Here is a 25,436-nt window from a genome sequence, read left to right as displayed (position 1 = left end):
GGGCGGGCCTGCCTTCCCCCGCTCCGCGCGGTGGATGGGGTTGGGTCGGCTCCAGCCCTGCGCCGCCTGTGCTCGGTGATCAATAAACGGCCCTGCAGTGCGAAGCCGTCTCCAGCCCGCTCTTCTGGGGGGTGGAAGGGCGCGGGGGGGAGCCCACGGGGACGAGCCACGGGCGGGGGGCCCGCGGGGGGGGGGGGGGGGGCCATTGCGCGAGCAGCTCCCACGCCACGCGTGGGAGGAGCGGCCGAAAGGGGCGGGGCCTTTCGGGAACGCCCCGCCTCTCCCGCCGGCGGGCCGCCCGCTGACGTGGCGGTGCGTTGCCATGGCAGACGCCGGCGCCCGCGCGCCTCCGCCGCCCCTCCGATTGGCGGCGCCGCGGGGGAAGGGGGAGGGCTGCTACTCGCCCCTCCTCTCAGGCGCCCATTGGGCGACTATAAATGGCGGCTGGGGGCGCGGCGGCGGCGGTGGCGGGCGGGATGGCGGCGGCCGAGGAGGCGGACGCGGCCGTGGCGGCGGCGCTGGGGCAGCGGCTGGCGGCGGGCGGGCAGGGCCACGTCCTGCGCTTCTGGCCCGAGCTGGGCGGCGCGGCGCAGCGGGCGCTGGCGGCCGAGCTGCGCGACATGGACGTGGCCGAGATCAACCGCTTCTTCCGCCGCGCCCGCGGGGATAGCGGCGGGGCGGCGGCGGCGGAGCTGGACGCGCGGATGGAGCCAGTGCCGCGGGACGTGCTGGGCAGCGCCTCCCGCGACCGCGGGCTGCTGCCGCGCTGGGAGAGCCGCGGTAGGTGCCGGGGGGTTGGCTGGGCCCGGTGCGGTGCCGGCGCGGCGGGCCCCACGCGTGCCCGCCCCACGCGTGCCCGCTCCACGCGTGCGTGCTGTCCCCGGGCGCAGGGCTGGCGGAGATCGCCGGGAGCCGCGTGGCCGCGCTGCTGCTGGCCGGCGGGCAGGGCACCCGCCTCGGCGTCCCCTACCCCAAGGGCATGTGCGACGTGGGGCTGCCCTCCCGCAAGACCCTCTTCCACCTGCAGGCCCAGCGCCTGCGGCGGCTGCAGCAGCTGGCGGAGGAGCAGCATGGCACCCCCTGCCATGTCCCCTGGTGAGACCCCTGCCCTGGGCCATGGGGAGAGGCTCGGGGTGGCGGTGGCGGGGCCCTGGTGGCATCTGTCCAGCTGGCATTGGTGGGCTGAGGGCCCTGGGTTGGGGTTGTCCCTTTGGCATTAGGTGGGTCGAAGCCCCGTTGGTGGGTCGAGGTCTTGCAGGTTGGCACAGGCCCCAGTGGTTGGTGTTGGCAGGTCAGGGTGTCGTGGGTTGGCATGGGCCCCGATGGTTGGCGGGTCAAGGTGTTATGGGTTGGCATGGGCCCCAATGGTTGGCGGGTCGACGTCTCGTGGATTGGCGTGGGTCCCAGTGGTTGGTGTTGATGGGTCAAGATCTCACGGGTTGGGATGGGCTCTGATGGTTGGCGGGTCAAGGTCTCACTGGTTGGCACAGGTCCCGGTGGTTGGCGTTGGTGGGTCAAGGTCTCATGGGTTGGCACAGGGTCCCAGTGGTTGGCGTTGGTGGGTCAAGGTCTCACAGGCTGGCACAGGCCCTGTTGGTGTCAGCAGCCCAAGGGCCTCGTGGGTTGCTGCAGGCCCCCTTGACAGCCCAAGGGCCGTGGGTTGGTGGAGACCCTCTTGACACCAGTGCTGTTGCTGTGGGTGTAGCCTGTTGGAGTTAGTGGGTCCAGGCCCAGGGGGTGGCACTGGCAGGTCCCACATTGTTAGGCTCAGCCCAGCAGCCCCTGGGAACGTGAGTCTCGTCTCGCCCGTGGCCAGCCCACTGCGTGCTGGGGCGTGGGAGGCAAGGGGCTGCGGTGGCTGGGGTCACGGCAGGAGCTGGCTGCTGCGGCTGGGTGTTCCCTCCACTGCACAGGGCATGGGGGGGGTTTGGAGATGCACGCTGCAAGGAGGGGTGAAGCCCTTACTTGGCTTGCCAAAGGGGTGGGACTGCAGCGGGTCAGATCCTTCTAAACGTTGGTGCGGGGAGAAGCTTGTCCTGGGCGTTACAGGCTGAAGCGGTTGCCCACGTTTGGGATGAGGGGGATGTGGGGCCCTGCCTCTCCTCCCCACTCATCCAGTCTCTTCCACGCTGCGACAGGTACATCATGACGAGCGGCCGGACTATGGAGTCCACCAAGGAGTTCTTCTCGAAGCATCACTATTTTGGCTTGAAGAAGGAAAACGTCATCTTCTTCCAGCAGGGCATGCTGCCCGCCCTGGGGTTTGATGGGAAAATCCTGCTGGAGGAGAAGGGCAAGATTGCCATGGCGCCAGGTCGGTGGCCGGGAACTGGCAGGAGGGGTGCGCGGGGGCAAGATGCGGCGCTGGGGATGAGCTTTCGGAGCTGGAGCCCGTGTCGGGCAGTCTCTGTGTGATGTGGTCCACGGGTGACGTGGGCTGGGAGGCAGCTGTCTTGGCGGGGAGGACCAGGGTGGGGTATGGCTGAGCCAGTGACCCTCCACCCCGTCTCTGCGGGGAAGGAGGATGAGCGTGGGCGCCTGACGGGACAGCCAGGCGTTGCCGCAGCCCCAGCGCGTCGTCCTCTCCTCCCCAGACGGCAACGGGGGCCTGTACCGGGCCCTGGGGGTGCACGGCATCGTGGATGACATGGAGCGGAGGGGCGTGCAGAGTGTCCACGTCTACTGCGTGGACAACATCCTGGTGAAGGTGGCCGACCCCAGGTTCATCGGGTTCTGCTTGGAGAAGGGTGCAGACTGTGGGGCCAAGGTACGGTTTCAGGGGCGGGCAGGAGCCGCTTCCCTGGAGCGGGGTGGGGGTCTGTCCCGCTCCTTGTCTGGCTTCTCTGACTCCTCACCCTTCCTTTACTGCCTTGCCGCGGCCGGGAGGGAGTAGCACGTGCTGCGAGAGTCCCACCTGCCCCTCGGGTCTGGCATCCTCCCGTGGGGACGGCACCAGCAGCCCCAGGGCTCACAGGTCCCCCAGTCCCTGGGGCCAAGAGCTGCCGAGGAGCCCGGTGGGAGCTGTCGTCCGGGGAGCACGGGCAGCCAGGATCCCTGCCGCAGGCTGCCACCTGTCCCCGGCGGTGACGCCCTGGCCACCAGACCAGGACACGGTGGGTGCAGCTGGCTGCTGACGCTGAGCCCAGCCCTGTGTGTCGCTGGTAGGATGTCACACACCCAAAGCTTTTCTTGAAGGCTGGATTAGCAGCCAAAGGGGCTGTTTGGTTGTGTTTGCGTTGGGCTCGGCTCTGGCAAACAGGCTGGCCTTGAAGCTTTCCCTTGAGCTGAGAAAGGGAAAGCAGTTCCTCCTTCTGGCCGGGGTGAGAGGAGGAGGAAACAAACCCTAGCTTGCAGAAACGAGAGAGCCCTGTGTCCCTGCACGCTGCCTCGCAACTCCCTGCTCCCGAACAACTAACGATGGGATGAGAGGCAATGGCCTCAAGTTGCATCAGAGGAGGTTTAGATTGCATATTAGGAAAAATTTCTTCACTGAGAGACTGGTCAGACATTGGAACAGGCTGCCCAGGGAGGTGGTGGAGTCACCATCCCTGAGGGCGTTTAAAAAACGTGTAGACATGGCACTTTGGGACATGGTTTAGCAGGCACGGTGGTGATTGGGTTGGTAGTTGGACCTGGTGATCTTAGAGGTTTTGTCCAGCCTATGATTTGGTGATGGGTAGGGATTTGCAGGGGGAGTCCTGTGCCCAGAGGGAGGTGTGGGGGGTGCGAGGAAGAGGAGGGAGGTCAGGTGTGGGAGGATGGCTCTGCAGAGCCCACAGCCTCCTGCCTGTGTGTGGCGAGCTGGCTGTTCCCGTGCAGGTCGGCTGTTACAAATCGCCTTGTCCTCTGCCAGCCTCGTGCGGGCTCGGTGCCAGGTCCTGCCCGCACCCTCTGGGTGTGCCTGATGCCCTGTCACCCAGCCCTGCCACCTCGCCTGCCCCCAGTCGCCATCGCCAGAAGCGCCTGGGAGGGGAGGGCTCCAGCATCCCTGTCCCCGCTATCCTGCGCGGGAAGATGCTTCTGCAGGGGCTGCTGCCTACGAGGGGTGTATGTGGAGTGCGGGGCTTTGGGGGGCGCAAGATCAGAGAATGGTTTGGGTTGGAAGGGACCTTTGGAGGTCACCTAGCCCAACTCCCTGCCATGAGCAGGGACGTCTTCAACTGGGTCAGGCTGCTCAGAGCCCCGTCCAACCTGACCTTGAATGTTCTCAGGGATGGGGCATCAACCACCTCTCTGGGCAACCTGTGCCAGTGTTTCACCACCTGCATTGTAAAAAATTTCTTCCTTACACCTATCCTGAATCTACCCTCTTTTAGTTTAGAAACTTCACCCCTTTTCCTGTCGCAACAGGCCCTGCTGAAGAGCCTGTCCCCATCTTTCTTACAAACCCCCTTTAAGTACTGAAAGGCCACAATAAGGTCTCCAAAGGTCTTTCCCTGCGATTGCTTTCCTTGGGCAGGTGGTGGAGAAGACCAACCCCACAGAGCCGGTCGGCGTGGTGTGCCGAGTGGACGGTGTCTACCAGGTGGTGGAGTACAGCGAGGTCTCCCTGGCCACGGCCCAGAAACGGGGCCCAGATGGGCGGCTGCTCTTCAACGCTGGCAACATTGCCAATCACTACTTCACCACCGCCTTCCTCAAAGATGTGGTCAAGTAAGGGCCTGCTGGGGTGCCGGAGGAGGAGCGCTGGTTCCCAGCGGAGCCGGCTGCCTGCCCACCTGTGCCTCGCTGGCTGAGCTCCAGCATTTTGCAGGCGTGCTGGGATGAGTCCCATGGGGTCTGGTCCTCGGCCCCTGCACGTGTGGCCTGACCCCCACCTTGCTGCACCATCCCTTTCTCGAGATGAGTTTCCCCCAGCCATCGCTGGCCGCTGTGGAGACAAGCGGCTGTGCCTCGGGGTGGCTGGGGCTCGGGGCAGAGCGGCTCTGTCACAGCAGCGGCTCAGCTGGGGAGCTGGAGACGTGCCTTGCTTGGGCAAGTGACAGATCTTTCTTGGCCCGTTGCAGCACTTACGAACCGCAGCTGCAGCACCACGTAGCCGAGAAGAAGATCCCACACGTGGACATCACTACGGGGCAGCTGATCCAACCCGAGAAGCCCAACGGCATCAAGATGGAAAAGTTCGTCTTTGACATCTTCCAGTTCTCCAAGTATGCCCTTGTCTCTCTGCGGGGAGCCCGCTGCTGGCTCTCCCTCGGGCAGCTCTGAGGACCAGCCCGTGGGGGTGGGCTACAGGGGGGCCATGGCCCCGGCTCAGCCACCCTGGCAGGGGAGAAGCCAAAGCAACGGGGAGCAGCTGCGTTTCCCCGACCTGACCATCTTGCGCCCCGTCCTCCCCTAGGAAGTTCGTGGTGTACGAGGTGCTGCGCGAGGACGAGTTTTCTCCCCTGAAGAACGCGGACAGCCAGAGCGGCAAGGACAACCCCACCACAGCCCGACACGCCCTGATGTCCCTGCACCACTGCTGGGTTCTCAATGCGGGGGGTCACTTTGTGGATGAAAACGGCACGCGCATCCCCGCCATCCCTCGGTGAGTTGCTGCTCCCGGCGCTCCTCCGTCCTGTCTGGGCTGGGTGTAAAGCACCGGGCAGTCCCCAGCCCTGCTCCGTTTCGCCACTCCCGAAACCAGCGTCGCTGGAGTGACCTGCCAGCCGTGGGTCCCTGCTGCGGGGGGGTCCGTGGGGCAGAGCCGGGCGGTGGCTGCGGGGAGGGAAGCTCGCTCGGTCGGCAGGAGCTCTCCTGCTTGATTCGATGCCAATGAACCAAATCCCGCCGGTCCCCGTTGCACAGCCGAGGTTGCCCGTGCAGGGAGGCGGCGGCTCCCTGAAGCCCGCAGATCCACGCAGCGCCCAGGCTGGGGTCGCAGCATCCCCCAACCGGGAGACCTCCCGCCAACCCTGCTTGGAGAACAGCAACCCTCGGACTTATTCTGGTTTTTTTCCCCCTCTCCCACCCTTGCTAACCCCTGTTTATTCCCATGTAGCGTCACAAACGGAAGGTCAGATGCCACCCCGGCAGATGTCAATGACAAGTAACTATGCCGTGTAGCGTGCGTGGTGGCGGGGCTGCGCTTAGCTACTAACGGGCTGCCGGCGGCGCGCCGGGCCATGGTCGCCGTGATGGCTGCGCGCCGGCGAGTGGGCGCCTGGCATGACTAACGGGGCTGGGGGCCGCATGCGGGACGCGGGGTGCGGGGCACGTCTCGCTGCAGGGCCCCGCGGGTGCTGCTTCTCACGGTGGTGGGCGACGCCTGCTCCCTCCGGGGCTGCTTTTCGGCAGGGTCGGCCGGGCGGGAGGCTGTTGTGAAACGCGCTGGCGCGTCCCTGCGATGACGCTCCCATCTTCGTCACGCCGGCCTGGGCTGATCCCGGCCGGTCCCGGAGCTGGAGACGGCTGCCGTCTCCCGGTGTTGGCCAGGCGTCCGGGCGGATTGAGAGGGGATGAGAAACGTTGAGGAAACGTCAAAGGGGCTTTGATGTAGCATGTGCAGATCTCGGCGTAGGCGGCCAGCTGTGCTTTGTGTGACTTCAGCTCTGGAGTTGTGAGGATCTGGACTGTGACACCAGGGAAAGCCCCTGGCTCAGCGCTTGGAGGTTTACAGACGCGAACGGGAGAGCTGGCAGGAGCATCCAAGCACCCACTGCAGTAGCGGGGGGTTCTGCTGTGGGCACGGGGCACGGCTGCGCAGCCGGCGCTTGGAACTGGTGAGTGTCAGTGACCGGGAGGGTAAGCAGGGCTCTGCCCCCATTGGGAGAAGCTGAATCTTCTGCTGCTTGCTGGTGGATACACCTCAGCTCTTGGTTTTTAATTAAAAACTGCAGCTGCTTTCGGGTGCATAACTAGGCTGTCACACTAGTTAGTGTTGGATAAAGCTTGCACTTTAGCCTACATTTATCTTTAATTGCCAGTTAATGGCAATTATATATTTTTTTTATTTTTTATTGTTATCTTGAAACGGATCTGACTCTAAGGCAAGCAGAAGTACGAGGGCTGGGTTAGGATGATGGGAGAGTTGTTTTATCTCCTGGCAGCTGGGACGGGAGGGGGCTGAGCGACCCTGTGGCAGCAGGGCCGAGCTTCCGCCTGGGCGATGGCAGCTTCTCGTGGAGGTGCTGGGGGTCACAGCCATGTGTAGCCAAGGAGGGACCAGGGGGTCCCGCGGAGGCTGGTGGCAGCGGGACCGGGGTGAGGGACCCCTCCGCCAGTGCTGCTCTCGGGGCCGGGCTGTGGTGGGCAGTGCCGGCGTGCGTCTGCCCTCGTCCCCGCCAGCGTGGGCTGGCCTGCCGAGCGGAGGGGCCGAGGCAGCGGGCAGCGCCGCGGGGAGTGCCTCTGAGCAAGCAGGCGTGCCGTGTCCTCGGGTCGGGCTTTAAACGAGGAGCGTGTTTAAAAAAAGGCGCGTGGTGAGCAGCCCAGCAGGCAGGTGCTGTGAGCACGTCTCCTCGCCCCAAGGATGCAGGAGGAGGAGGAGGAGGAAGGGGTGACTTACAGCAGGACCGTGGCCCAGGCTGCTGCTGTGGTTGCACCCGTGGAAAGGCGCGTGGATCCTCCTGGAAGCTGCACCTGAAGCTCTCTTCCCTTGCAGTCGCTGCTGGTATCTAAACCTCGGCTCGCAGTTCCGTGGGGGGCACGCAAGGCTTGACTAACCCCAGGCGGCTCTGCATGGGCCAGCAGCCGCCGAGCCCCTGCGCTGGCATCTGCCAGGGCCCCGCGCCCCGTCTGCGTCCCCGTCGCCGCGTGGAGAACCCTGCTCACCCTGTGTTTGTTCTCTGCAGCTTGAAGGATGCAAACGACCTGCCAATCCAGTGTGAAATTTCCCCCCTCGTCTCCTACGGAGGAGAAGTGAGTAGCAGCTCTGCAGAGCCCCGGAGCCCAGGCGGGTGGGGAGGCCGGTGGGGCACGCGTCTGAGCCCTGGCCGGGGCGGGGGACTGAGTGGTGGCTTGAGTTTGCCGTGGAGCTTTTCGAGGTGGTGTCCCTCGAGCCGCTGGCACGGGAGGGGACCGCAGCCACCTGTGAGCAGCTCAGACGTCGCAGCTGATGCGTGGTGCGTTCCTAACGAGCTGCTCCGTCCTGCCTCAGGGTCTGGAGAAGTACGTGAAGGACCGAGAGTTTCGCGCGCCTCTGGTCATCGACGAGGACGGGATCCACGAGCTGGTGAAGAATGGGATGTAGCGGCGGTGCGGTGCGCGAGCCGGGCTGCCCGTCCCGCCTGCTGGGCTGGGAATTCGGACACATGAAGGTTTATAGCTGTAACTGGCAGGGGCTTATCCTGCTTGCTCTGGCCCTGCGCACAGAAGGATGCGACCCACTTGGCATCTTGTACGCTTCTATTTATATTTTAATTTAAAAACCAAACACTTTATGGATTCCCCTGCCATGAAGCACAGCTCTGGTGCTGCTCCTTGCACTCCAGGCTGTGGGCATTTATTTGTAAACATGTATAGATTAATAGTCATTGTACATGCAGAGGATTTTTATGGTACGGGGCTGGGGTTAATCTTGAATTTTTATTTTTCTCAAATCTACATGACTATTTTTTTTAATAGGGTCCTTGTCATTGCCCACGTCCTCCCTTTTGGTCATCCTTTGTGCGTGGCACAACTGGAAGCACCCAATTAAACTCTCGAGTCCCTCCTGTCTGTCGTCTGGTGGTGTTTGAGTGACGCTGGCTTTCCGCAGAGGCTCTGCTCGGCGCGGAGGTCTGACTGCGTCGCGCGAAGTGCCCCGCTCTGCGCGGCGGCTGCTGCTGGGGCGGCCGCGGGCAGGTCCTCGGGCCCGCGGCGCTCGTCTGCGGCGTTGCTGGAGGAAGCGGAGCGCTGCGCTTTCCTCCTCGATTTCTGCAACCGGCAGCAAGCCTTGAGCGGGTAGGACCAGGCAGGTGTGCCGCACAGCTGGAGCGCTCCGGGCGGAACCAGCCCCGCACGGTGCCTGCCGGCAGCGCCCTGAGCCCGCTGCTTTTGCATGGAGGGCTGCATGGCTCCTGCCAGAGCCCCCTGCCCCGGAGCGTGGCATCCCGATGCCCTCGGGCAGAGCGGCTCTGCTGCCTGCGTGCCTTGTTGGAAGGGGAGATGGTGCTCGGGCAGCCCTTCGGCCCCTGCCGAGCCCCACCGCAGCCCCTGGGGTCGGGGAGGGCATAGCCACCCACTGCCCCGCCGCTGCCTGGGGAGGGATTTTTCCCTTGCAGGGCTGGGAATCTGGGGAGCCGAGGGGGCTGGTGGGCATCCCGGGCTCAGCCGAGCGCTCCGCTCCCAAGGCAGCTCGCCTGGGAAGCCGGGGCCGTGCGGGGGGTCCCGGCTGGTGCGGTGGCTGCCGGTGGCTCGCCACGGGCCAGCTGGACTGCGTGTGGCCAAGGCAGCCTGGCAGCCACGGGTCCCAGGGGAGACGGCCCGGGACGGGGGCCAGAGCGGAGGCGAGGAGCCGGCACGGAGTGCTGCAGGTGGTCTGCACCACCGCCTCCCCCTGCCCACTGGCTCCGCAGGCCCCGGGAGCAGCCGCGGCGGAGAAGGGACATCTCCACTCCCGGGGTGCAGGCGGGCACCCCCGAAGCTGCTCCTCGGTGCGGGGCAGGCAGCCGCCGTGGGGAGGATGCTGGTGTTCCCAGGCTGAGCAGGAGCGAGGGGCTGCAGGGTGAGCCCGGGGGATCGCCGCTCTGGCTGGCTGCGTGGGTGCTGGGCTGGGGGAGGGGAGGTGTTTGGCCTTCTGGCTCTGTTCGCACACCGGCACCTTTGCGCTGGGATGGAGCGACGCGGCGCTGGCTGCCGCCGAGTTATCTGAGTGCCGGTTCCAGGTAGCGTGAGGTGAGCGGGGCCGGCCGGCGCTTGTGCCGGCGTGCACGTAGGACATCCCGCGCTGGGGCGAGGGCATCCCCCGGCCAGCCGATGCGGGACGGCACGCCGGGGTGGGGTGCGGAGCCCTGCGGGGCGGGAGTGCTCCCGGCGACTGTGGGTGCTGGCGTGAAATACAGGCAAAACACTAGTCTGAAAAAATGGCTTTTTCTTCAAAAAAAGATTTTTTTAATTGTGTTTTTAGCTGTTGCGCAAAAATTAATTATTAGTATTATTATTATTTTCTCTCTGCTGCATTGCGTAGCTGGTGGCCCTAGCGCCAAGCCAGTGCCTGGAAATGATGTGGAACCACAAGCTCCGCGTGCAGCTCGGGGAGCCGGGGCGATTCTTCCATGCCACGTGCCGGGGCAGGCTGGCTCTCCGGCCCGTGTCCTGGCCGCCTGTGCCAGAGCCTGGCACCCTTCCCACCAGGCACCCGGAGTGGGGCAGCCCGTGCGGGACCCTCCGGGGGGGTGATGGGGCCTCGTGGAGTTCCTCTGTCGCTGGCGTTTTGGGGGTACCCCACAGCGCAGGAGGAGGGTTCCGGACACGCGTGCCATCCCGCAGCCCTCGGGCGGGCACCGGAAAGCGGAACGCTGCCTATTGCTTTAAGTTCCCTCACTGGCCACAGGGATTTTTAAATTTTTTTAATTTTTTTTTTTTTTTCTGTAGCACTATGAATGGGTTTTGCTGTAAATTATAGCTTTGCACACATTCCCTCGGGCCGAGGAAAATAACCTCCGCCGAAAAGCCAGCCTGGATTGGTGACTGGCTCCCCCTCTCCGCTCCCTAATTGAAACCAAATGTGCAGGAGGTAGGATTGTGGGATTTCTGGCCGGCTCCCAGGAATCCGCAGAATGCGAACGCGCTCCCAGAGGCATCTTGCATCAGCCCGGGGAAGTTCGCTCCTCGCCTGGCTCCCCGGGCCCGGGCGAGGGGCGAGGAGCCCGTCTGCCCCCCACCACCTCCCTGCTCCGGTGAGTCGCTCTCGGGGACGTGGGGAAGCGTTTGCCCCCCAGCTTTGGGATTCTGGGGGGGATGCGGGCTCAGCTGTGCTCTGTGGCGGAGCCTGGGCAGAGGGGCCAGAGTGCAGGTCTGCCTGGGAAGGGGCTGGGGCAGCAGCAGGGCAGTGTCCCCACCCGGAGAGGTGACATTTGGCTCCTTCTCTCCATTTTTTCCCCCAACTGCCAGCGTTCGCCCCCATGCCTTGTGCCGGGCCAGCGTTTCCCGGTGTCCCTCCTCGGCTCCTGCCTGTGGGTCTGTTGGCAGAGCTGTCCCCAGGGTCCCCCAGCCAGGCGCCAGCTCACACTGGGGAGGGGACACAGAGCCACCGGTCTGGTGCTCCTGAGCATCCCGTCCCGGTGCTGGGGACCCACTTTCGGCTTCCCATCCCCGCTCCGTGGCGGAGCGATGCTGCGCAGCCCTGCACTGTGGCGGGGTGAGGCCGTGCACTGTGGCACGGAGTGAGGAGGAGGAGGGCTGCCAGTTTTGGGCTGTGCAGCACCCACAGGACCATGTCCCTGGGCACCACAGCCACGGGCGGGTCTCTCTGGGGCAGCCGGCAGCCGTGGGGACGTGCCAGCCGCGACTTGCTCCCTGCACGGCTGCCATGGCCCTGGCCAAGCCGGCCAGCCCGCGGCTGGGGAGACGCTTGCTGCTGCGGAAAATGGGGCTGCATCCAGCCCAGCAAAGGTCTAAAATGGCATTTTTTGGAGGGGATGGGGGACTACGGGTCCCGGCATGCTGCACTGTGCTCCTGCCGAGGCTGCGCCGGCGGCACGGCATGCTGGGGGCTGTAGTGCCAGCTGGGGCGGGGGTCCCGAACCCCCTTACCGAAACACCACGTGCCTTGGGTCGTGGTCCGGGGTCACAGGGAGCCTCTCACCCCTCAGGGACGGTCCTTCCAGCGTGGCTTCGGTGCCTCCCACCCGTCTTCCATCCCTTGCGAGGAGGGGGCTCTGCACTGGGAGCCCTGGGGTACCCGTGGCCGGGACCCGGCGATGGCAGGGGGTGCGGGCTGCTGCCGTCCAGCCCCCTCCCCAGGGACGATGCTCCTCCGGTGCCGGCGAAGACCCCCACTTGGGAAGCAATCTGGGGACTTCAGCCGGCGTGGGTTGGGGGTGAGAGGGACTGGGGCTCGGTGTGGATTTAATTTCTTTTCCTTCTAATTTTCCTTGGTGATTTCAGTAGCATAAGAAGGGGGGGTGGGTGGGAAGCAGCGGGCAAGGAAAGCTCCCAAGGCCGGGCGGCGCCAGGGAAGGACTCCAAAAAACTCCCTGCGCTAAAAATTTCCAGCGATCGAAAACTTTAGGCGAAGGTTTTCAGCCCAAACGCTGCAAAGCCATCCCTTTCGCAGGGCTGGTGGAGCAAAAACGATTTCCAGCTGGGTTGCCAACACTGCTTGGCCGATTCGACTGCGCGTCCCTCAGTCCCCAGCCTCGGTGCCCGAGTCACCGTCTCCCCGCTGCCCCCCAGCCCCGCTCCCCTGAGGAGCTGCAAGCACTTCACAACATCTGCGCGGGGAGAATTTCCCTATATTAGACTAAATGTAAATGCATTCCCTACGGGAGATTACGGCATCTGGTATCCTGATGCTTAGAGAGTTTACTCAGCCTGAAAGAATAGCGGGGAAAAAATATCCCTGGATGTTTTTTGGAATGCAGAAGGAAATTGAGATTCTAATGTGGAGGGAACTGGCCATCATCAAACACAGGAGCCTTGTGCATGCCTCGCAGCGAGGTACTGGAAATTCCCACTTGAGTTAGATGCAACTAACTAAACTCCCCCAGCTGGGAAGAGGGAGGAAAAAAATGAAAGCGACTGTCTATATGTTTTTCAAAAAAAAAAAAAAAAAGAGAAAAAGGGGAAAAAAGTCACCCAAAGTCCGAGCGTTTCTTTGCACCTCCTGCCCAGCTCGCGGTGTTGAGGTGAGACCCGCGGGGGAACCCAGCAGCGTGCCGCCGGGTTCGGACAGCCTCTGGCAGGGTGCGAGTGGCAGCTCCTGGGGCTTTGCCCTCCCCTGGGGCGCTGGCACGGTCACGGCAAGCCTGGCTCGCTCCTGCCGCGCCAGGCCCCCATTCCGCCAGCGAGCAGGTCCCAGCTGGGCTCTGCGGGATGGCAGCGGTGCCATCTGGCAGCTGGGTCAGGGTGGGCTTGGGCTGTCTCTTGGCGATGGGGACGAGAGGGTCTGCGTGTGCGGTGGGTGCAGGGACACAGCCAGGCACCCACCTGTGCGGTCGCTGGTGCTGAGCCAGCTCGGGGACCCACCAGCCGTCCCCAGTATGGTGGGACTCAGCTGGGATTTACCCCAGCACTCCAGTGCAGCCAGGTCCCGTGTGGCCGGGAGCTGTGGTCCCTTTAACCCCCCGGGTTGGTGAGTTGTTCCTGCAAAGGTTGATGTGCATGAAAACCAGAGTAAAATAGCTTTTTGTAATAAAAAGAGGACTAACCTACACCCGGTGCTTGTGTGAAGGGCTGTCCCAGGAGGACAACTGTCCCCTTGGCAGATGAGGGGAGGGCAGCGCTGTTGGTGTGTAGGGGGTGTCCCTGGTGCACCCCCCGGCACGGTGCTGTGCCCCGTGGTGGTTCCCCAGAGGTGCATGGATGCAGCAGGAGCTGCTCAGGGGGTTCCTGGCAGCCGAGGGTTAGCCAGAGCCAGGGCCATGCAGGCACGTCCTGGGGCTGGGGCCGGGGGGGGTCCCCTCATGCCACGGGCTGCTGCCTGCTCCGAGGAGCCCCACCAGCACCGGCCCTTTTTCTCCCCTTGCTGCAGCCCAAGCCCCATTGCCAGGACCCCCAGGTCCCCTCCAGCCCCATTCCACACTCCCCTGGAGGCAGCGGGTGCAGGCTGGCTCCCATGTCCTCTGTCACACCTTTCTGCGTCACCCATGTCCCCGCGATCCGATCCGCCGTAGAGAACTGTCACAATAAATACGCCGTAAATCTCGGGCGATTGTCTGCCATTATCTCTCCCGAGCCAGAAGGCAGGGAAACCGCGTGTTGCAACACACTATGATTTTGTTATATGACAGGGTTGTGCAACGTCTTGCTTTCAAAGCCATGCAAGGGTGGGCAGCCCAGCCGGAGCCTTTCTGCCCGTTGGTGGAGCTGGGCGGCGCCGGCCTCAAGCAGAGCCCCGGGGATGCTCGTGTGGGTCCCGCAGCCGTTTCATGTGGCTGGCTCCAGGGAAGCGGCAGGGCTGTATTACTTCACAGAATCACAGAATGGTCGGGGTTGGAAGGGACCTCTGTGGGTCATCTAGACCAACCCCCCCGCCAAAGCAGGGTCACCTACAGCAGGCTGCACAGGACCTTGTCCAGGCGGGTCTTGAATATCTCCAGAGAAGGAGACTCTACAGCCTCCCTGGGCAGCCCATGCCAGGGCTCCGTCACCCTCAGAGGGAAGAAGTTCTTCCTCATGTTCAGACGGAACTTCCTCTGCTTCAGTTTGTGCCCATTGCCCCTTGTCCTGTCGCTGGACACCACTGAAAAGAGTTTGGCCCCATCCTCCTGACACCCACCCTGCAGATATTTATAAGCATTTATTAGGTCCCCTCTCAGCCTTCTCTTCTTCAGGCTAAACAAGCCCAGCTCCTTCAGCCTTTCCTCATAGGAGAGATGCTCCAGTCCCCTCACCATCCTCGTAGCCCTCCGCTGGACTCTCTCCAGCAGGTCCTCATCTGGGGAGCCCAGAACTGGACAGAGTACTCCGGATGAGGCCACACTAGGGCAGCATAGAGGGGGAGGAGAACCTCCCTCGACCTGCTGGCCACACTCCTCCTAATGCATCCCAGGATCCCATTGGCCGTCTTGGCAGCCAGGGCACACTGCTGGCTCATGGTCAACCTGTTGTCCACCAGCACTCCCAGGTCCCTCTCCACAGAGCTGCACTCCAGCAGGTCCGCCCCTGGCCTGTACTGGTGCATGGGGTTTTTCCTCCCTGTGCTGAGGCACCATGATGCTGTGGCAGAGGGCATGGGACACCAAGACCCCTTTGACCACCACCACAGACACGAGGGTTGAGGTTCTGCTCTGCCTCCGAGGCCGAGGTGGGGACACGGGGTCTCATGCAGAGGAAGCCCTCCTGTCCTCGGCCGGCCAGCCCAAGCAGGACCGGCCTTTCCACCTGGCTCAGCTGCCCCAGAGCGACGAGCCCCGGCTCTGTCTCCGCAGGACTGCTGACATGCCGCCCACCCCCAGACCAGCCCTGCCGCTGCTGCCGCTGCTGCTGCTGCTGCCGCATGTCCCGCAGGGTGCGAGAGCCCAGGTCAACCCAGGTAAGCGAGACGGGGACCAGGCGGCTGCAAGAGCCACAAGGTGCGTTTCACTGGGCTGTGCTCCTGCCAGGGCGTCCGAGCTTGGGCTCATGTCACCTCCACCATCTCCGGGACTTTCCTGGCTCTGGGAGCAGTGTGTGATGGCCCCTCGAGCCCTGCCTGTCTGGGACTCTCTGCTGTCCTGCACTTGGCTCAGCCACTGTCCGTGACTCGGAAAGCATCCTTGATGTGCCACAGGCGCCTCTCCTGGCACCGGCGGGCTGGCAAGGCGCTGGGCTACAGGCAAAGCGCTGCGGCTGGAGTCCTGGGCTTTGAGTGGGCCCTTCTCCGCAGAGCCCGCTCAGTTTCGAGGCTGTGGTGTGCAGGAGGCAAGGCGCCAGGGCATTGTTTGCTGCCCCTGGGATGTGCTTTCTTTGGCGGTTTCACAGCAAACCAAGGCTGGCTTTGGTAAAGCAGCTGGACGAGGTGCCTGGCTTCTGCTCAGAAACCACAACAGTGCGCCGGACGTCAGCGAGAGAAGTGTATTTAAATGGCTGCTGCTGCAAGGCTCAGCCCCCTCCTGTGCTGCAGGGGTGGACGCAGAGCCCAGGCTCCTTCAGCGCGTCAGGGTTTCCCCAGGGCATCCCCGTGGCAAGACCCTTCAAAGGCTGCTTCCATCCATGGAAAGTGTTTGCTGGGTCTTCCCGGGAGATTGCGTGGTGCTTAGGGAAGCAATCCTGTTTCTTCTGCAGCCATGCAGGGCCGGCAGCTTCAGCTTTGCCAGGCCAGGATGGTTATTATCTAGGGCTAAAGAAGCTGGGCTGGCTTCATGTTCGGCAAGAATTAAATGGGAGTGCACTGGGAGCTGCACTCTGCAGGGCATCACACGTGGGAGAGCTGGAGATGAGCGGGGATGCTCCCCACTGTGCCAATGCTCAGGCTGAAGACACTCCCATCCCTCTCTCGGATGCAGGAGACAGTCCCTGGGGCGCGGGGACGCGGGGATGGGAGCCAGCTGCAGGCAGCACCGCACGCTGGGGCGGTGGACTCCTTGCTGGTGCAGCACGGGGAGACCCGGAGGCTGTGGGTCAGGAGATGGCCCCGGCACTGCATCCTGGCTGGCCCTGCCGCCTCGGTGCAGGCGCTGGCTGGGGCGGCGCGCGGAGGGAGTGCTGCGGGCTGGGGCTGGCGGCCAGATGGTAAACACGGCCAAACAAGCCGGCCTTTCAGCAGCTTTCTTGGCAGCCGGGCGTGAAAAAATAACTCCTGGGAAGCAGCGTGGATGCGGAGCTGGGGGGAGCCGGCTGCCGCTCGGGGACACAGCCTGCCTGCCACCCCGGGTACTTTTCCACTCGCAGCTGGGCCGGGAGCGGAGCTGAGGATGGGAGCCGTGGGCCAGCAGGGAGGGCGAGCGCCCACCGTTGTCACTTCTTCCCCCAGGCAGGTGGCCGGGACAGGGGGCTGGTGAGGATGAGATGTGGGCGTTTTTTGGGCTAGCAGCCTCTGGAGCAAGCCCTCTGAGGGCCCCCAGGATGAGGAACATGGGGACAGCAGTGCCAGCCCACGGGATCTCCCGCCGCCACAGCCGAAATCCTTGCCAGCAAGGCTGAAGGGCTCTCCGGGGACAGGGATGGGGACCGGCTGTGTCCCGCAGCCCTTGGAGCCCTGCCTCCCCTTGCTCCCGGCTCGCTTCGAGCTAGGCTGGCATCGGCTTCTGGCCAGGGGCTCCTCCCTTTGCCCGGGCAGGCGTCTGCCTCTCCAGGACCATCCCATCATGCTTCGCAGAATCCCAGGATCACAGAATGTTAGGGGTTGCAAGGGACCTCTGTGGGTCACCCAGTCCAACCCCCCTGCCGAAGCAGGGTCACCCAGAGCAGGCTGCACAGGACCGAGTCCAGGGGGGTCTTGAATATCTCCAGAGAAGGAGACTCTACAGCCTCCCTGGGCAGCCCGTGCCAGGGCTCCGTCACCCTCAGAGGGAAGAAGTTCTTCCTCATGTTCAGACGGAACTTCCTATGCTTCAGTTTGTGCCCATTGCCCCTTGTGCTGTCGCTGGGCACCACTGAAAAGAGTCTGACCCCGTCCTCCTGACACCCACTCTTCAGATATTTATAAGCATTTATAAGGTCCCCTCGCAGCCTTCTCTTCTTCAGACCAAACAAGCCCAGCTCCCTCAGCCTTTCCTTGTAGGAGAGATGTTCCAGTCCCCTCATCATCCTCGTAGCCCTCTGCTGGACTCTCTCCAGTAGCTCCTCATCTTTCTTGAAGTGGGCAGCCCAGAACTGGATGCAGTACTCCAGATGGGGCCTTACTAGGGCAGTGTAGAGGGGAAGTAGAACCTCCCTCGACCTGCTGGCCACACTCCTCCTAATGCACCCCAGGAGAGCACTGGCCTTCTTGGCAACCAGGGCACACAACTTCACCCCCGGTCTGTAAGCCAGAGGGATGGAGAGCGCTGGGCCTGAGCTGCCCGGGCTGGAGTGCCCACGGCGCTGTGGATGTGCCCCCGCGCCCGCAGTGCCACGCCATATTTTGAGACGTATCTCAGCCGGGGAGGGCAGGGGGGATGCCCGCTCAGTGCCCCGCCGGTCTCGTTGCAGCGGTGTGCCGGTACCCCTTGGGAATGTCGGGCGGGCACATCCCCGATGAGGACATCTCAGCCTCCAGCCAGTGGTCCGAGTCTACAGCCGCCAAGTACGGACGGTGAGTGCGGAGACCCTGCTGCGACAGCCATGGCAAGGTCTGGGCTGCCGTGGAGTGACAGAAGAGGGGCACGGGGCCGGCTTTGGCCTCCTGCGAATGGATCCTCAGCTCCGCTTTTGCAGGCTGGACTCGGAGGATGGCGATGGCGCCTGGTGCCCCGAGATCCCGGTGGAGCCCGACGACCTCAAGGAGTTCCTGCAGATCGACCTGCGCGGCCTTCACTTCATCACGCTAGTGGGCACCCAAGGACGTCACGCCGGGGGCCATGGCAACGAGTTTGCCCCCATGTATAAGATCAACTACAGCCGGGATGGCACCCGCTGGATCTCCTGGAGGAACCGGCACGGGAGGCAGGTGAGGAGGCGAGCAGGGTCTGTGCTGGGTGGCTGCGGGCTGCGCCTGCCCATCCCCACTGCGCTTCTCTCTGCCCAGGTGCTGGATGGAAACACCAACCCCTACGACATCGTCCTCAAGGATCTAGAGCCTCCCCTCATCGCCCGCTTCATCCGCTTCATCCCTGTCACTGACCACTCCATGAACGTCTGCCTGCGCGTGGAGCTGTACGGCTGCGTCTGGCTGGGTGGGTGGCACGGTCCCGCGCCCCTTCCCCGTGTCCCCAAGCCCCGCTGGCAGGCTGTCTGTCCTGCCAGGGGCTGTCTGTCCTGCCAGGGGCTGGCAGCACCCCGGAGCCGGTGGGCTCACCCTCCTGTCCCCGCAGACGGGCTGGTGTCCTACAACGCGCCGGCCGGGCAGCAGCTGGTCCTTCCCGGGGGCACCGTCATCTACCTGAACGACTCAGTGTACGACGGGGCGTTCGGGTACAGGTGAGGACCCGGCGGACTTGCAGACGTGGTGGGCGCTGCGAGAGGGGAGGGAGTGTTCCTTCCCTGCGCTTGCAGGCTGGTGTGCTGATCCTCAGCCGAGAAAACACTTTGGGTATCCCTGAAGCGGGGGACGTGGCCAGCTCTGGGAGGCTGCGCGTCTTGACGGGGAAAGCACCCCCGACCCTTCTCCTGGATTTACGCGAACCGCACTGCGCATCCAGCATCCCGCAGCCTTTTCCAGAGGGAGCATTAAGCAGAACAAACTCCCCCTCCTGAGTTTCCCAGGGGCTGCGAGGAGCTGTCGGCTGGGGTGCTGGGTGGCGGCAGGTTGGTGGGGCTGGCAAAAGTCACGGTCCCTTTACCCCCCTCGCACACGCCAGCATGACGGAAGGCCTGGGCCAGCTGACGGACGGGGTGTCGGGGCTGGACGACTTCACGCAGACCCACGAGTACCACGTCTGGCCGGGCTACGACTACGTGGGCTGGCGCAACGAGAGCACTGCCGGCGGCTACGTGGAGATCACCTTTGAGTTCGACCGCATCAGGAACTTCACCGCCATGAAGGTCCATCATCCCCTCCAACCCTGTCCCCCGTCCCCATCCCCTGCCATGGCCACGCTCACCGGCTGCCCCACAGGTCCACTGCAACAACATGTTCGCCAAAGGGGTGAAGATCTTCAAGGAGGTGCAATGCTATTTCCGCGCCGACACCAGCGAGTGGGAGCCCAGCACCGTCTCCTCGGTGCTGGTGCTGGACGACGTGAACCCCAGCGCCCGCTTCGTCACCGTGCCCTTGCTCCACCGCATGGCCAGCGCCATCAAGTGCCAGTACTACTTCGCCGATGCCTGGATGATGTTCAGCGAGATCACCTTCCAGTCAGGTATGCTCCACCGCAAGCCCTGTGGGGACCGGACCCTCCTGGGGGGGTTTCATGGAGGGAGTAGGGCTGTGGGGCACCCATGCCTCACCCTGATGCTCTCCTCTTCTCTCTTGCCAGATGCAGCCATGTACAACAACTCTATGGCCCCCCCTGAGGCTCCCGTGGTCCCCACCACTTATGGTAAGGCATCGAAAAGCGTGTCGCCCTGAGCTGGGTGGGGAGATGCTCTGGGGGGCTCTGCAAGGGCTCTCCTCATGCCTCAGGGCGACTGGCTCTTGCTGTCCTCTCCTCCTGCCAGACCCCACGCTCAAGGTAGACGACAGCAACACGCGCATCCTGATCGGTTGCCTGGTGGCGATCATCTTCATTCTGCTGGCCATCATTGTCATCATACTGTGGCGGCAGTTCTGGCAGAAGATGCTGGAGAAGGTGGGCAAGTGCGGGGTGGCTGGCGAGGGGCAGTAGCCTCATCCTGGGCAGGTTGGAGTCACCATCCCTGGAGGTGTTCAAAAAACGCCTAGATATGGCACTTCAGGACATGGTTTAGCAGGCACGGTGGTGTTGGGGTGACGGTTGGACTTGATGCTCTTAGAGGTCTTGTCCAACCTTAATGATTTTACAATTCTATGATTCTCCTGGGAGCTCAGCATGGGGATAGCAGACTCCATGCAGGGGTTGATGCTCCCTTCCTCGGGAAGATTGTGATTTGCACCCATCTCCCAAGCAAGAGGATTTAGCTGAGCATCCTTTAGCTGAGGATTTGGGACCTGCCTGCTTCTCCATCCCTCTGTCCTGAAGCTGGGCTGGGTAAGAGGAGCCTGAGCGGGTCTCACTGCAGCCCCTGGCTAACTGAGGACAATCACAGAGGTGATGGAGCCAAACTCTCCTCCACAGAGGCAGACAATGGGGGAGGGGGGGACACAGGAGGACAAACGTCTTCTCCAGGTGGGTGCTGCAGCCCTGGGACAGGGCACCAGAGAGGAGGGCTCAGGGCTGGGCACGGCCACAGTGCCATGGAGCACAGGACGCCCTGTCCTCCCAGTGCTGTGGGAACCCCCTGTCTCAGCTCCCTGCTCCCTTGCCTCCCTCTCACAGGCATCACGGAGGATGCTGGATGATGAAATGACCGTCAGCCTCTCCCTGCCCAGTGAATCGAGCATGTTCAACCACAACCGCTCCTCCTCCTCCAGCGAGCAGGAGTCCAGCTCCACCTACGACCGCATCTTCCCCCTGGGACCCGACTACCAGGAGCCTTCCCGCCTGATCCGCAAGCTGCCCGAGTTCCCCCCGGTGGAGGAGGACACCGGTGAGAGCCGAGACACCTTGTGTGCTGAGAGCTACCAACCACGCGTTGCGCCTGCTGCAGCCTCCTCTCCCCAGCCCCAGCTTTGGGCCAATCTCCAAACATTTTGGCACAGAGGGATGGCGAGAAGGTCACACAAAGCCTCTGACCAACAGCCATCCTGGGTGCCCACCACCAGGCTGAGCTGTGTCCCCCCCACCGTCCTTGGGATGTTCTGGCATCTCTTCCCCGGTGATCTGGAGGTCAGGCGCTGATCCCTGCTCAGCCGGTGCTGGGGGCTGGGTTGGTGCGTTTGTTGGCAATGGGGGGGGAGAGGAGCAGCCTGCGATATCCACAGGAGTCCATCCGTGCTGGGGCAGCGCGGGGGCTCTGGGAAGGACAGGGACAGAGAAGCCAGTGGCCGGGGTGCAAGCGGGCACCGGGGAGCAGAGGGTGCAGGGCAGGACACCCATGGCAGGACTGTCCCCACTGTCCTCTCCCCAGGCTGCAGCGGCCCCACGAAGCCGACCCAGGCCAGTGTCCCCGAGGGCGTCCCCCACTACGCCGAGGCCGACATCGTGAACCTGCAGGGTGTGACGGGTGGCAACACCTACTCAGTGCCAGCCCTCACCATGGACCTGCTCTCCGGCAAGGATGTGGCCGTCGAGGAGTTCCCCAGAAAGCTGCTGACCTTCAAGGAGAAGCTGGGGGAAGGCCAGTTTGGGGAGGTGAGTGGGAGCTGGACATGCTACAGGCAGGACTCTGGCAAGGCTCGTCCCAGTTCGCGGGGGCTGAGGCAGGCTGTCAAGACAGCGGAGGTAATGGCTGCCCCTCGCCCCCCTCCAGGTTCATCTCTGTGAAGTGGAGGGGATGGAGAAGTTCACAGGCAAGGACTTTGCCCTGGAGGGCTTGGATGCCAGCTCCAGCTGCCCCGTGCTGGTGGCTGTGAAGATGTTGCGAGCGGATGCCAACAAGAACGCCAGGTATGGGGCTGGGGGGTGTGCACAGCCAGGCATTGCCCCTCACATAGACCCCCCCCAGGAGAGTCAGGATGCTTAGATAGCATCCCCTGCCTCCAGCATCTAGGTGCTCAGTGCGGCTGCGAGGACCACAGGTCCAAGCTGTCCGGGGATGTCGGGCTGCCACAATTCAGTGATCTTGGTCCTTGCAGGTCCTCACCAGCTCCCCAGAGCCCCATCTACCCACCACGTCCTCCCCACAGCCGTGCGTGGATCAGTCCTGAGCTCCCCATCATGCCCCCAGACCCAGGGCAGGGGACCCGTGATTCCCCCACGAGGCTTGGGTGGGCGGGTGGCACGCTCGGCCGGTCTGTGCGCAGTGCCGTGCCCCACTCGGTCTGTCTATCCGATCCGTGTGGTTTCTGTTCCGGAAAGGAATGATTTTCTGAAGGAAATCAAGATCATGTCGCGGCTGAAGGACCCCAACATCATCCGGCTGCTGGCAGTGTGCATCGCGGATGACCCGCTGTGCATGATCACCGAGTACATGGAGAACGGAGACCTCAACCAGTTCCTGTCCCGCCAGCAGGCAGGCACCCCGCCGGCTGGCCACGCGCCCACCGTCAGGTAGCATTGCCAGGGACGGGCAGGGGCGGACAGGGCTGCCTGCTCTAGGCACCCTGCCCAGCAGCGGATGCCCCGCTCCGGGCCGTGCCTCAGTCCTCCCGTGTCGTCCCCCCGGCAGCTACAGTGACCTGCGGTTCATGGCCACCCAGATCGCCTCCGGCATGAAGTACCTCTCCTCCCTCAACTTCGTGCACCGGGACCTGGCCACGCGCAACTGCCTGGTGGGGAAGCGCTACACCATCAAGATAGCCGACTTTGGCATGAGCAGGAATCTCTACAGCGGGGACTACTACCGTATCCAGGGGCGGGCGGTGCTCCCCATCCGCTGGATGTCCTGGGAGAGCATCTTGCTGGTACGCAGGGGCTGGGGTCCTCTGACGGGCACTGCCACGGCCCTGGGGCTGCTCACCGACTCTTTACCTCAGGCTGGGGGTGCAGAAGGGGTGGAGAAGTCTCCAAAAAGCGAGATCCCAGCTTTTTCCTGCAGACAACAGGAGTGGTAGCAACATTTTGGGGCAGGACAGAGGGACTGTGGTGATCTGCGGTGTCCCAGTGCCCAGCCTTTGAGTAGGGTGCTTGACATCCTTTCCTGGTCACAGTCAGACCTGGAAGAGGGAGCAGGGTTAGTTTTTATCTTTGCAGGGAGCTGGGTTCTTACTAAGCCCCAGCTCTCAGAGCAGTCGCTGCAAGCTGGACCTGGAGCTCACCAGGCTCTGGCCCCGGCAGAAAGGAGGTCTGGGGGACTGAGCCCCTTCTGGGCCCAGATCTGGAAGCTGAGGCATCCAGAAAGCTGTTCTGAGCTCTGGGCACCTAGGGCTTATGGAGCAGCATGGGGTAATGCCCGTGCCCAACCTCGGTCTGCTCCCTCCGGCCAGGGCAAGTTCACGACGGCCAGCGACGTGTGGGCGTTTGGCGTGACGCTGTGGGAGACCTTCACGCTCTGCCGGGAGCAGCCCTACTCCCAGCTGTCCGACGAGCAGGTCATCGAAAACACCGGCGAGTTTTTCCGGGACCAGGGCCGGCAGGTAGGGATGGGACAGGATGGGATGGGACAGGACGGGACGGGATGGGACGGGACAGGCAGTGGTGCGCTGGGACACCGAGGGACCTGGGAAAAGGCTTTCAGGTGGCCAGATAGGGAGCTTGGCTATGAGGGAGTTATGGGGCAGGAACTCCTCTGGGAAGGACGTTCTGGTGAAGGGCCCAGCACAGCAAGTCCTGTGCTTTACGCAGCCCAAGGCACCGCTTGTCTGCTGACACCACTCCGGCATTTAGCCAGGCTGGGAGAGGTGGGCAGGCGTCCCCAGCCCCTCCGCCGTGCCGTCTGGGGTCCCCTTGCCCCTGGACACACAGCGGCACGGCCCCCCGCCCCAGTGCCCGGAGAAATGGGCTCCCCAGGAGCAGTTTGCTTGTTGGTTTCCATGGCAGTAACTCTCTCCCTTTGTCATCTTTGCCTTTTGTTTTGAAGACCTACCTTCCCCAGCCTGCACTTTGCCCTGACTCAGTCTATAAGCTAATGCTCAGCTGCTGGAGACGGGACACTAAAGATCGTCCCTCCTTCCAGGACATCCATCGCCTTCTCCAGGAGTCAGCCAGCGAAGAATGATCCTTATGCTCCCCTCCAGCCCGGTCCCTGTCCCTCCCCATCCCCAGACGAGCCCCATACGCAGACCGAAGCCACTTCACTCGGACTTAGAAATGAAACCCAGGCAGCTGGTCTTGTTCTCATTGTACAGTGAAGCCTCAGAGGAAAACCCCAAGGGCAGCAAGGAGAGCCACGGCGTGGGGTGACTTGGACTTCCCGCTCACGTGCTGACCCGAACCCGGGAGTGACGTGGGCTGAGATGAGGGTTATTTATTGACACAATGTGTTCTTGGTGACAATGACTGGGACAGAGCGGCTTCTCTCTCCCAGTTGGAGGGGAGGAGCGTCTGTTGGACTTTCTCTGTGAGGAAGCTCCTGACCCATGTGCAGGGCAGGCACCTGGAGAAGGGATGCACACTGGTACCTGCCTGCTGGAGCAGGGACTGTCCTGCAGCCGCTGCCAGCCGGGAGCTGCCACTAGCTCACAGCGGGCTGTGCAATTATAGGCTGAAAACAAAAACTCTCTGGACATTTTGGGCTTTGGACATGCTGCATGGAGGGTCAGGAAGCCCCGTCCCTGCCAGCCAGACCCCAGTTGCACAGGGAGAAGCCTGACGGCATGCCCGGCTTCTTGCCCGACTGCTGGAGGGGGTGGTGTGCTGTGTTGGCCGGGGAACAGCGGGCATGCCAGCTCCGGCAAGAGGTGTACCAAGGGGACCACAGCCACTCCAGAGCTGCTCAGCTGCCCATGAAATGCATTTTTGGATGCCCCAAGGGTGCTGCGCGGCAGCCGGCTGCGGGATGTCAGCAGCTTTCACCTCCGAACCTAGATCTCCAGGTCCTCCTCTCACAGGGTTAACCGGCATCTTCACCTGCCATGAGAGGAAGGCACGTAGCAGAGCTTTCGACGTCTGCTGCCTGATGGCCAAGCCTGCAGCAGCCCATGGGCATGGAGCAGCGGGCACCCTGGCTCTCCCTGGCTCTCGGCCCAGGGGTGGCAGCACGGCTGAAGCACCTGGGCTGGCCTCCACCACCCTGAGCATCCCGCAGCAGGCTGGCACTGCTCTGTCCTCCTGATCCGGCAGCTCCGTGAGCAAACTGGGCAGGTGCCGAAGCCACCCGTCGTGCCCCAAAATCGGACCCTTCTGCGGCTGGACGGGAGGAACTTTGTACTTAGAGGGTACATGGACCCCTCCATACGTTTGTACGCATTAGTTCAGCACCATCGAGTCCCACGTGGCACGGTTTCCAGTTACTGTTGCTAAGGCATGTATATATTCGGTAGATGCACCTATACCTAGGGGCAAACCCGCTGAAGAGACACTTGCTACGTGAATCTGGTTGCGTGGTTTCCTTGCGGCAGCTCTGTGGGCCGGTACCCGGCTGCCGGGGGCTCTGGGCCTGCGCCGTGTGCCCCGAGAGGCTCCGTGGGGAGAGCTCGGAGGGTGCACACAGCGAACAGCGCAGAAGATGGAGGGAGGATGCTCAGGAGACCTGCT

General features: G+C 63.3%; 2 protein-coding genes across 6 annotated transcripts; both read left to right on the top strand.

The window, feature by feature from the left end:
* The first annotated feature begins 402 nt into the window (after window positions 1-402).
* On the top strand, window positions 403-8,635 carry UAP1 (UDP-N-acetylglucosamine pyrophosphorylase 1). 4 transcript variants are annotated; one of them, XM_075422364.1, is made up of 10 exons: window positions 403-780; window positions 891-1,095; window positions 2,139-2,314; window positions 2,595-2,767; window positions 4,460-4,653; window positions 5,007-5,120; window positions 5,342-5,530; window positions 5,984-6,031; window positions 7,773-7,839; window positions 8,078-8,635. In XM_075422364.1, exons 1-10 carry the CDS (start codon window positions 438-440, stop codon window positions 8,168-8,170), a joined length of 1,602 nt encoding a protein of 533 aa, XP_075278479.1. In that variant the 5' UTR covers window positions 403-437; the 3' UTR covers window positions 8,171-8,635. The 4 variants fall into 4 exon arrangements, with proteins under 4 accessions (XP_075278479.1, XP_075278480.1, XP_075278477.1 ...); XM_075422365.1 differs by having other exon boundaries at window positions 5,007-5,150; window positions 5,984-5,998; XM_075422362.1 differs by having other exon boundaries at window positions 5,007-5,150.
* Window positions 8,636-10,718: 2,083 nt separating this feature from the next.
* On the top strand, window positions 10,719-25,245 carry DDR2 (discoidin domain receptor tyrosine kinase 2). 2 transcript variants are annotated; one of them, XM_075422361.1, is made up of 17 exons: window positions 10,719-10,799; window positions 14,994-15,097; window positions 17,677-17,779; window positions 17,902-18,133; window positions 18,212-18,359; window positions 18,498-18,603; window positions 18,984-19,167; window positions 19,241-19,484; window positions 19,602-19,664; window positions 19,783-19,913; window positions 20,580-20,790; window positions 21,271-21,494; window positions 21,613-21,749; window positions 22,161-22,352; window positions 22,471-22,705; window positions 23,228-23,377; window positions 23,917-25,245. In XM_075422361.1, the coding sequence occupies exons 2-17, from the start codon at window positions 15,004-15,006 to the stop codon at window positions 23,956-23,958; spliced, it is 2,496 nt and encodes an 831-aa protein (XP_075278476.1). In that variant the 5' UTR covers window positions 10,719-10,799; window positions 14,994-15,003; the 3' UTR covers window positions 23,959-25,245. The 2 variants fall into 2 exon arrangements, with proteins under 2 accessions (XP_075278476.1, XP_075278475.1); XM_075422360.1 differs by having other exon boundaries at window positions 23,821-25,245.
* Window positions 25,246-25,436: the final 191 nt, after the last annotated feature.

This window comes from Opisthocomus hoazin, chromosome 6, assembly GCF_030867145.1.
Source record: "Opisthocomus hoazin isolate bOpiHoa1 chromosome 6, bOpiHoa1.hap1, whole genome shotgun sequence".
NCBI lineage: Eukaryota > Metazoa > Chordata > Aves > Opisthocomiformes > Opisthocomidae > Opisthocomus > Opisthocomus hoazin.
This window is presented reverse-complemented; position numbering and strand designations above follow the sequence as displayed.

Bases quoted from the DNA above. Each gene is read 5' to 3' on its own strand.
- UAP1 (XM_075422362.1), top strand. From the start codon at position 438: ATGGCGGCTGGGGGCGCGGCGGCGGCGGTGGCGGGCGGGATGGCGGCG. The intron at 2,315-2,594 runs GTCGGTGGCCGG...TCTCCTCCCCAG, and splicing joins CAAGATTGCCATGGCGCCAG to ACGGCAACGGGGGCCTGTAC. The intron at 4,654-5,006 runs GTAAGGGCCTGC...GGCCCGTTGCAG, and splicing joins TTCCTCAAAGATGTGGTCAA to CACTTACGAACCGCAGCTGC.
- DDR2 (XM_075422360.1), top strand. From the start codon at position 15,004: ATGCCGCCCACCCCCAGACCAGCCCTGCCGCTGCTGCCGCTGCTGCTG. The intron at 18,360-18,497 runs GTGGGTGGCACG...CTGTCCCCGCAG, and splicing joins GTACGGCTGCGTCTGGCTGG to ACGGGCTGGTGTCCTACAAC. The intron at 19,665-19,782 runs GTAAGGCATCGA...TCCTCCTGCCAG, and splicing joins CGTGGTCCCCACCACTTATG to ACCCCACGCTCAAGGTAGAC.